A 10,656-nucleotide genomic window follows, 5' to 3' on the forward strand; every position below is an offset into this window, starting at 1 on the left:
GAAGTAGGTGCGATCTGAACTTTCTGATCAATTCCGGGTACAAGCTTTTCAACAAAACTGAGCTGAGGAAATAGCATGTAATACCGTGGGAAAAGAGAATACTCACCTTAAAGGAAAACTGGGGGAGCGGGGCCTAACTGCACACAAACTGCCCACAATCGGTTATCCAGTCTCCTCCCCTTCACTTTCCAACTCCTCTTGCATAGTCAGTCTCTGGTCAACCTCCTCTGGGGCCAAGCAAGCAACTTCCCCCACTGCCTTAAGGGCCCACCGGTCAACCCGGGGTGAGTGGAGACAATAGGGTTTGTGTCGCAGGGGTCGTTGACATCACGTAAGAATGCGCAGGGGTGTCCCCATCTAGGGTCCTCATCCCCCACCAGAAAGGCCCTCCGAGGCTACGGTGGTTGGGATGGCGTACCTGAGCGAGTGTCGCCTGCGACTGGAGAAAGGCTTTATCTTGGACGGGGTGGCTGTGAGCACCGCTGCCCGCGCTTATGGGCGCTCTAGGCCCAAGCTGTGGTCGGCGATTCCGCCCTACAACGCGCAGCAGGACTACCACGCCCGCAGCTACTTCCAGAGCCACGTGGTTCCGCCCCTTTTGCGGAAAACTGATCAGGTATAGGAGCTTCCTGGAAGACCCCACACACCTCCCTAAATCTTCACTCCAGCGTTCTCACCACAAAGAAGGCTCCGCCACTTTCACCTCCTCGGTTTACTTTCTTTTCTTTTTTAAAATTTTATTTATTATTATTATTTTGAGACAGAGTCTCGCTCTGTCGCCCAGGCTGGAGCGTAGTGAGTGGCACCATCTTGGCTCACGGCAACCTCCGCCTCCCGGGTTCAAGCGATTCTCCTGCCTCAGCCTCCCGAGTAGCTGGGGTTACAGGCGCGCCACCACACCAGACTAATTTTTCTATTTTTGGTAGAGACGGGGTTTCGCCATGTTACAGGTGTGAGCCTGTAATTATAGGGTCTGATTCTCGCCCAGGCTGGAGTGCGGTGGTGCCATCACGGCTCACTGCAGCTTCCACCTCCCAGGGTCAAGCAACCTTCCCACCTCAGCCTCGCGATTAGCCGGGACTACAGGCTCGCGCCACCACGCCGGGCTAATTTTTTTTTTTTTTGTAGAGAGGGGGTCTCGCCATGTTACCCAGACTGGTCTTGAACTCCTGGGCTCACGCTATCCTCCCGCCACCGCCTCCCAGTTTTCTTAACGCAGCCCGAGGACTGGAGGAAAGGGAGGACAGGTGTTGAGCGCAAGCTCCCTGAGCTCACAGAATGGCCTTCCAGCCCTGAATTTGAGAATAGACTCATTCCAGGTTTCTGCAAGGCAAGGGGATAGGGCTCAAAGCCAGCTTCTCCCAAACCAGTCGGTGTCTTTGTCTTTTGTGACGTCACAGACCCGCCCTCTAGGGTGACCTCACACCGCAAATTCTCTACATACGCAAAAATCCGTGTGACCTCAGTGAGCAAGACAAAGGGAATTGACTTGACCTGCAGGGCGAGACGCCTTCCTCCTGTGACATCATAGTGGCAGGGCATGGGGCTTGCTCTCCGGGTTCTTTGGTCTGATGGGAGGGACACCTCTCAAACCTCTGCGGACCTCAGTTCCTCCCCCTGGCCTTTTCCCTCCTAGGTGTAGGCCCCTTCCCAGCAGAGTTCTCCTCCACCAACCCCCCAGATCAAAGATTCCGAGACTGTTTGCTGATGGTTCAATTTTTCCCCCAACATTTTGCTTCCAGTATTTGTGTTTCTACATATAAGCGGTGTGGGGAAGAGACAGGAAGACTCATGGGGTTATTCTGTGAGCAAAACTTCGGGATTTGTGTGTGTGTGTGTATAGTCCCAAATGTTTGTTTGCATAGGTCTGTGCAGTGCATGTATATGGACATACATGAGTCACACATGTGTTGACTCATGTAATTTTTTTTTTTAATTTTTTTTTGAGACGGAGTCTCGCTCTGTCGCCCAGGCTGGAGTGCAGTGGCAGGATCTCGGCTCACTGCAAGCTCTGCCTCCTGGGTTCACGCCATTCTCCTGCTTCAGCCTCCCAAGTAGCTGGGACTACAGGTGCCCGCCACCACGCCTGCCCGGCTAATTTTTTGTATTTTTACAAAAAATAGTAGAGACGGGGTTTCACCGTGTTAGCCAGGGTGTTCTCGAACTCCTGACCTTGTGATCTGCCTGCCTCGGCCTCCAAAAGTGCTGGGATACAGGCGTGAGCCACCGTGCCCGGCCCAATTTTTCTTTTCTTTTCTTTTCTTTTTTTTTTTTTTTTTTGAGACAGGGTCTTGTTCTGTCACCCTGGCTGGAGTGTAGTGGCATAATTTTGGCTTACTGCAACCTCTGCTTTCCGTGTTCAAGCGATCCTCCCACTTCAGCCACTCTAGTAGCTGGGACTACAGAGACAGGGTTTCACCATGTTGCCCAGGCTGGTCTTAAACTCCTGAGCTCAAGTGTTCTGCCCATCTCGGCATCCCAAAGTGCTGGGACTATAGGCATGAGCCACCATGCTGGCATCGACTCGTAATTTTACGACAGAAGGAACCAGAGTCTGGGGAGGGGAAAAGGAAGAACCTGAGTATTTAAAAGCTTGAAAATGATAGGGTATACATATTTTGAAAATGCTTTCTTTCTTTCCTTTTTTTTTTTTTTTTTTGAGACAGAGTCTCACTCTGTCATCCAGGCTGGAGTGCAGTGGCGTCATCTCAGCTCACTGCAACCTCTGCCTCACAAGTTCAAGCAATTCTCCTGCCTCAGCCTCCTGAATAGCTGAGATTACAAGCGCCCGCCACCACACCCAGCTAACTTTTTGTATTTTTAGTAGAGACGGGGTTTCACTATGTTGAGGCTGGTCTCGAACTCCTGACCTCAAGTGATCCACCTGCCTCAGCCTCCCAAAGTGCTGGGATTACAGGCGTGGGCCACCGCACCCGGCCTTGAAAAGGGCTTTCTAATTTTCTTTTTTGAGACAGAGTGCAACTCTGTCACACAGGCTGGAAGTGCAGTGGCACAGCTCACTGCAGCCTTGAACTGCTGGGCTCAAGCAATCCTCCAGTCTCAGCCTCCTGAGTAGCTGGGACTATAGGCGTGTGCCACCATGCCCAGCAGCTAATCTTTTATTTTATTTTATTTTATTTTATTTTTGAGGTGGAGTCTCGCCCTATTGCCCAGGCTGGAGTGCAGTGGCACGAGCTCAGCTCACTTCAACCTCTGTCTCCTGGGTTCAAGTAATTCTCCTGCCTCAGCCTCCTGAGTAGCTGGGATTACAGGCATGAGCCACTACACCTGGCTAATTTTTGTATTTTTAGTAGACACGGGGTTTTGCCCTGTTGGCCAGGCTTGTCTCCAACTCTTGACCTCAGGAGATCCTCCAGCCTTGGCCTCCCAAAGTGCTGGGATTACACTGCTCCCAGCCAATCTGTTTAATTTTTAGAAGTATTATTTAATTATCAAAACCACCATTTGTGGTAGGTATTATTTTAATTTAAATAAAGATAACATTTATTAAACTTTACTATGCCAGGCCCTTTATCTGAACAAAATCACTTAAGTCTCACAGCAAGCCAGGCACGGTGGCTCAATCCTGTAATCCCAGCACTTTGGGAGGCTGAGGCGGGTGGATCACTTGAGTTCAAGAGTTTGAGACCAGCCTGGCCAATATGTGAACCCTGTCTCTACTAAAAATACAAAAATTAGCCGGGCATGGTGGCGCATGCCTGTAATCTCAGCTACTCAGGAGGATGAGGCAGGATAATTGAACCCAGGAAGCGGAGGTTGCAGTGAGCCGAGATGGCAACACTGCACTCCAGTCTGGGTGACAGAGTAAGACTGTGTCTCAAAAAACAAACCTCACAGCAATACTCCTTTTACCGATGGGAAAACTGAGGCCCAGAGAAGCTGTGTAATTGGCCCAAGGTCACAAAGCCTGTTAATGGTTGAGCTGGAGTTAGAACCCAGCCTGTCTGGCAGCAGAAACTGAGCCTTCAGCTGCCAAGCTCAACTGCCCCTCCCGGAGAGGCAATAGGTTCTTCTTTTTCTTTTTTTCTTTTTTTTTTTTTTTTAGATGGAGTTTGGCTCTTGTTGCCCAGGCTGGAGTGCAATGGCAGGATCTCGGTTCACTGCAACTTCTGCCTCCGGGGTTCAAGCAATTGTACTGCCTCAGCCTCCTGAGCAGCTGGGATTACAGGCGCCTGCCACCATGCCCAGCTAATTTTTTGTATTTTTGGTAAAGATGGGGTTTCGCCATGTTGGCAAGGCTGGTCTCGAACTCCTGGCCTCAGGTGATCCACCCACCCTGGCCTTCCAAAGTGCTGGGATTAGAGGCCTGAGCCACTGCGCCCGGTCTGGTTCTTAAATATATTTAATCTGTCTGCACCAGTTACCTAAGGCTCTGACCTCTTCCCTATCCCCACAGCAAACCCCAGGGCAGTTTGCACTGTGTCCCCCTCAGCATTGTGGCTGACAGTCTTCTTGCCTACTTTCTCTTGCCCACTTTCAGGATCATGGCGGTACAGGAAGGGATGGCTGGATAGTAGACTACATCCACATCTTCGGGCAAGGACAAAGATACCTCAACAGGAGAAATTGGGCAGGGACAGGCAAGTGCTGCCTCCATTTCTAGCCTCATCATGGTTCCTGGGCCATAGCGAGCCCTGGTTGAGGGGAAGAGGCTAAGGGACTGCATCCTTCCAGCTTTTCTTCACATACATGAGCAGATGGTGCCACAGTGCTCCCTAATATTAGTTAATAAGCACCAGTACTGTATGTCAGGCCTCATTTTTTTTTTTTTTTTTGAGACGTGGTCTCACTCTATCACCCAAACTGGAATGCATGAAATGCAGTAGCACGGACAGGTGCAGTGGCTCACGCCTGTAATCCCAGCACTTTGGGAGCTGAGGCGGGTGGATCACTTGAGGTCAGGAGTTCCAAACCAGCCTGGCCAACCTGGTTGAACCCTGTCTCTACTAAAAATACAAAAAAACAATTAGCCGGGCGTGGTGGCTCGCACCTGGAATCCCAGCTACTTGGGAGGCTGAGGAAGAACTGCTTGAACCCGGGAGGCGGAGGTTGCAGTGTGCCAAGATCGTGCCACTGCACTCCAGCCTGGGCGATGCAGCGAGACTCCATCTCAAAAAAAAAAAAAAAAAGAAAGAAAGAAAGAAATGCAGTAGCACAATTACTACTCACTGCAGTCTTGACCTCCTGGGCTTGCGCAATCCTCCCACCTCAGCCTCCTGAGCAGTTGGGCCCACAGGTGTGCACCACCACACTCAGTTAATTTTTTATTTTTTGTGGAGATGGAGTCTCCCTATGTGGCCCACGCTGGTCTTGAACTTCTAGGCTCAAGTGATCCTCTGGCCTCAGCCTCCCAAAGTGCTGGCATTACAGACATGAGCCATTTGTTGGGCACTTTTCACCCTCACACTAACCCCATGGCACAGGTAGGAAAACAAGTTTCTTGAGTTAAAGTAATTTGGCAAGAGGGCTGAGCTGGGATTAATATTCTGCTCTTCCTGGCCTGGTGCAGTGGCTCATGCCTGTAATCCCAGCACTTTGGGAGGCTGAGGCAGGCGGGTCACGAGGTCAGGAGTTCAACACCAGCCTGGCTAACATAGTGAAACCCTGTCTCTACTAAAAATACAAAAAATTAGCCGGGCATGGTGGCAGGCACCTATAATCCCAGCTACTTAGGAGGCTGAGGCAGGAGAATCTCTTGAACCCAGGAGGCAGAGGTTGCAGTGATCCGAGATTGCGCCATTGCACTCCAGCCTGGGCGACAGTGCAAGACTCTGTCTCAAAAACAAACAAACAAAAAGATTCTGCTCTTCCCAACTCTGAAGCCCCTGTTCCCCTCACTGCTGCATCCTGCTCATTTTCCAGGCCCAGGTTAACAACAATGGGAAAGAGTTGAGAGATATTTTTCTAACAGGGTAAACCCTCCTCCCAGCCTAGCTCCACCATCCTGGGCCACTCCTCTAGTCACATGATACTTTGTGCCATTTGGCCCAATTGATCTTGATCTCATCCATTTTTTCCACATGGGTCAGAGGCAAGGGTGAGATTTTTCTCATTTCTTGTGGGAGAAAGGCAAGCTTTGCCAAGCCCAGAATTTCTGGCCCTTCCTGTCCCAGCACAAACCATTCACAGTTTTCCTGCAATTATTCCTGGTGCGGGGTTTTATTTCTAGGAAGCCTTCTGCCCCTCAACCTCACCAGCCCTTGGCTTTTCAGCCCAGAGTCTCAGGACACTTGAGGATTGCGTGTTCAGCATGGGGAATGCAAGTGACTACGCCTGGTTGGCATCCCATACCACACCCAGGGGAATGGGGAAGCCAAGAGGTGGGCTGAATGCAGGCTCAGGCCTCTCTCTCCTTGTCCCCAAGGGCATTCTCTCCAGCAGGTGACTGGGCATGACCACTACAATGCTGATCTGAAACCGATCGATGGGTTCAATGGAAGGTTTGGCTACCGCAGGAACACTCCAGCCCTCCGTCAGAGCACGTCCGTCTTCGGAGAGGTCACCCACTTCCCTCTGTTCTAACAGCATCTTTTCCCTTCATAGCCATCGACCTGAATTTCTAAGACAAATGTTTAGATGAACTCTTAGTGTTACTTTACGTTAAAAAAATTAATTTGTGTCTCCACGTGTGCTGTTTCTTCCCTGAGATTAGAGGATGGAGCCAGTTCTACCCTCAGCTTCTCTTCCCTCTGGAGAGAAGGTGAGAGGAGAAAGGGCTTCTCAGGCCTACGCCCTTGCACTCCATACTAACGAGTGCCAGGTTTGAAAGGAGGGGCTTCAGTTCTCCCCTACCAGTGGGATAAGAAGGAGCCACACTACTCAACCTCAATAAAGCACTTCCCCAGCTATCAGCAGGGCCCCAGGTCAGAGCTGGCTATTGTTTCCATCAAGAACAGAGCAAAGGGCCGGGCGCTGTGGCTCATGCCTGTAATCTCAGCACTTTGGGAGGCCAAGGCGGGTGGATCACAAGGTCAGGAGATCGAGACCATCCTGGCTAACACTAAAACCCCGTCTCTACTAAAAATACAAAAAAATTAGCCGGGCTTGGTGGCGGGCACCTGTAGTCCCAGCTACTCGGGAGGCTGAGGCGAGAGAATGGCGTGAACTCGGGAGGCGGAGCTTGCAGTGAGCCGAGATCGCGCCACTGCACTCCAGCCTGGGCAACAGAGCAAGACTCCGTCTCAAAAAAAAAAAAAAGAACAGAGCAAAGGCCAGGCTCCGTGGCTTACGCCTCTAATCCCAGCACTTTGGGAGGCCGAGATGGGAGGATTGCTTGAGCTCAGGCAGGTGGATCACTTGAGACCAGCCTGGGCAACACAACGAAACCCTGTCTTTACTAAACATATATATATGTGTGTGTGTGTGTGTGTGTGTGTGTGTACACACATATGTTTATGTATATATATATGTTTATGTGTATATATATGCATATATATAGAGAGAGAGAAGGAGAGAGAGAGAGAGCCTCACTCTGTTAGCCCAGGCTGGAGTGCAGTAGTGTGATCTCAGCTCACTGCAACCTCTGCCTCCCGGGGTTCAAGCAATTCTCCTGCCTCAGCATCCCTAGTAGCTGGGATTACCGGTGCCTGCCACCATGCCCAGCTAATTTTTTTGTATTTTTAGTGGAGGCGGGGTTTCACCGTGTTGGTCAGGCTAGTCTCGAACTCCTGACCTCACCTCGGCCTCCCAAAGTGCTGGGATTACAGGCGTGAGCCACCTGCCCGGCCCAGGATGTCATTTTTCAAGTGTTCCCTTTCAGTTTATTGGTGGCCAAGGGAAAAGCCAAAGCAGATGATGGATAATTAAGAAGGTGGGGCTTTAGAACACAAAGCTTGCCAGAACTCGTGTGGGTGGAACTTGATTGTATTGAGTCACCGTAAGTGGACACGGAAGAAGCTTATTACAGGTAGAGGGGGTATGGCTCAGGGATAGAGCATTTGATTGCAGATCAAGAGGTCCCCGGTTCGAATCTAGGTGCCCCCTTCTGTGGTGTTTTCTCACTTCCACTCCATTTAACAGTAAATACTGTCAGCCACAGTATCACCAGAAAAGATGAAGCAACTTTCAACTTGCTCTTGTGCTGAAATTGTTCCTCCCACATTCCAGCTGACCTTTAGGACAAAAAGCCCATCTGGGACCTCATTTGTCTTCAATTAAGACCAAGTCCCTGAGGAGATTCTAAATCTGTGAGTGAGTCTGACAGAGCTGTGAACACAATTTGGTAATTGGGTGTGTGTCAGAGTATAGATAAAAATGCACGTACTTTTGAAAACTTAGTACATGCAAAGCTGCCTCGAATTAAAACATGAAAGAAGGGCCAGGGCCAGGAGCGGTGGCTGACGCCTATAATCCCAGTGCTTTGGGAAGCCGAGGCGGGTGAATCACGAGGTCAGGAGTTCGAGACCAGCCTGGCCAACATGGTGAAACCCCCATCTCTACTAAAAATACAAAAAATTAGCCGGGTGTGGTGGCACGCACCTGTAATCCCAGCTACTCGGGAGGCTGAGGCAGGAGAATCACTTGAACCTGGGAGGCAGTGGTTGCAGTGAGCCAAGACCGCACCATAGCACTCTAGCCTGGGCAACAGAGTGAGACTCTGTCCAAAAAAAAAAAAAAATTCGAGACCAGCATGACCAATATGGTGAAACCCTGTCTCTACTAAAAATACAAAAAATTAGCCGGGCGTGGTGGTGCACGCCTGTAATCCCAGCTACTTGAGAGGCTGAGGCAGGAGAATCGCTTGAACCTGGGACGCAGAGGTTGCAGTGAGCTGAGATCGCGCCATTGCACTCCAGCCTGGGTGACAGAGCGAGACTTTGTCGAAAGAAAAAAAAAAAAAGGCTTGGTGCGGTGGCTCACGCCTGTAATCCCAGCACTTTGGGAGGCCAAGGCGGGTGGATCACGAGGTCAGGAGATCAAGACCATCCTGGCTAACACGGTGAAACCCCGTCTCTATGTAAAATACAAAAAATTAGCCGGGCATGGTGGTGGGCGCCTGTAGTCCCAGCTACTGGGGAGGCTGAGGCAGGAGAATGGCGTGAACCTGGGAGGCGGAGCTTGCAGTGAGCCAAGATCGCACCACTGCACTCCAGTCTGGGCGACAGAGTGAGACTCTGGGAAAAAAAAAAAGAAAGAAAGAGAGAAAAGGAAAGAAAGAGAAAGAAAGAAAAGAAGGAAAGAAAGAAGGAAGGAAGGAAAAAAAGAAGGAAGGAAGAATAGAGAAATAAAGAAAAGAAGGAAGGAAAGACAGAAGAAAGCAGAGAGAAGGAAAAGAAAGAAAGAGAGAGAAATGCCGGGTGCGGTGGCTCACGCCTGTAATCCCAGCACTTCAGGAGTCCGAGGTGGGTGGATCATGAGGTCAGGAGTTTGAGACCAGCCTGACCAACATGGTGAAACTCCGTCTCTACTAAAAATATAAAAATTAGCTGGGCATGGTGCCGTGCACCTGTAATTCTAGCTACTTGGGAGGCCGAGGCACCAGAATCGTTTGAATCTGGGAGGCGGAGATTGTGTGAGCCGAGATTGCACCAGCCTGGGCAAAAAGAGTGAGACTCTCTCTCCTAAAAAAAAAAAAAAAAGAGGCCGAAGCAGTGGCTCACGCCTGTAATCCCAGCACTTTGGGAAGCCAAGGCGGGCTGATCATGAGGTCAGGAGATCAAGACCATCCTGGCTAACACGGTGAAACCCCGTCTCTACTAAAAATACAAAAAAATTAGCCAGGCGTGGTGGCGGGTGCCTGTAGTCCCAGCTACTTGGGAGGCTGAGGCAGGAGAATGGCATGAATCTGGGGGGCGGAGCTTGCAGTGAGCCGAGATCCCGCCACTGCACTCCAGCCTGGGCTACAGAGCAAGACTCCATCTCAAAAAAAAAAAAAGAAAAGAAGGAAAAAAGGAAGGAAGAAGGAAAGCAAGAAAAGAAGGAAAGAAGGAAGGAAAGATAAAGAAAGAAAAGGAGAGAAAGATGGAAGGAAAGAAAGAAAAGAAAGAAAGAAGGAAGAAAGGAAAGAAAGAAGGAAGAAAGAGAGAAAGAAAAGAAGGAAAGAAAGAAGGAAAGAAAGAGAGAAAGAATGAAGGAAAGAAGGAAGGAAAGAAAAGAAAGAGAGAGAGAGAAAGAAGGAAGGAAAGAAAGAAAGAAAAGGAAGGAAAGAAAGAAAGAAAAGGAAGGAAAGAAGGAAGGAAGGAAAAAAAGAGAGAAAAGGAGGCCAGCCGCGGTGGCTCACGCCTGTAACCCCAGCACTTTGGGAGGCCGAGGCAGGCGGATCATGACGTCAGGAGATTGAGACCATCCTGACTAACACGGTGAAACCCCGTCTCTACTAAAAATACAAAAAATTAGCTGGGTGTGGTGGTGGATGCCTGTAGTCCCAGCTACTCAGGAGGCTGAGGCAGGAGAATGGCGTGAACCCAGGCCACTGCACTCCAGTCTGGGCGACAGAGCAAGACTCCCTCTCAAAAAAATAAAATAAAATAAAATAAGATGAAAAAGAATTGCTTATTGCTTAAATGGAAGGGGCATATGTCACATTCTGGGTGGTGTACTTCAGCTTTACATCTTTTTTTTTTTTTTTTTGAGAGAGGGTCTCGCTCTGTCACCCAGGCTGCAGTGTAGTAGCATGACCACGGCTCACTGCAGCCT

General features: G+C 49.9%; 1 protein-coding gene across 1 annotated transcript; it reads left to right on the forward strand.

Moving 5' to 3' along the window:
• The first annotated feature begins 316 nt into the window (after positions 1-316).
• On the forward strand, positions 317-7,604 carry SPMAP1 (sperm microtubule associated protein 1). Its single transcript, XM_057300337.2, has 3 exons — positions 317-616; positions 4,502-4,601; positions 6,386-7,604. The coding sequence occupies exons 1-3, from the start codon at positions 410-412 to the stop codon at positions 6,541-6,543; spliced, it is 465 nt and encodes a 154-aa protein (XP_057156320.1). The 5' UTR covers positions 317-409; the 3' UTR covers positions 6,544-7,604.
• Positions 7,605-10,656: the final 3,052 nt, after the last annotated feature.

The sequence above is a fragment of the Pan paniscus genome, chromosome 19 (assembly GCF_029289425.2).
Source record: "Pan paniscus chromosome 19, NHGRI_mPanPan1-v2.0_pri, whole genome shotgun sequence".
Lineage (NCBI taxonomy): Eukaryota > Metazoa > Chordata > Mammalia > Primates > Hominidae > Pan > Pan paniscus.

Excerpts from the sequence above, each read along its gene's own strand:
- SPMAP1 (XM_057300337.2), top strand. The coding sequence starts at position 410 with ATGGCGTACCTGAGCGAGTGTCGCCTGCGACTGGAGAAAGGCTTTATC. Across the intron at positions 617-4,501 it reads TTTTGCGGAAAACTGATCAG|GATCATGGCGGTACAGGAAG; the intron begins GTATAGGAGCTT and ends GCCCACTTTCAG. Across the intron at positions 4,602-6,385 it reads GAGAAATTGGGCAGGGACAG|GGCATTCTCTCCAGCAGGTG; the intron begins GCAAGTGCTGCC and ends CTTGTCCCCAAG.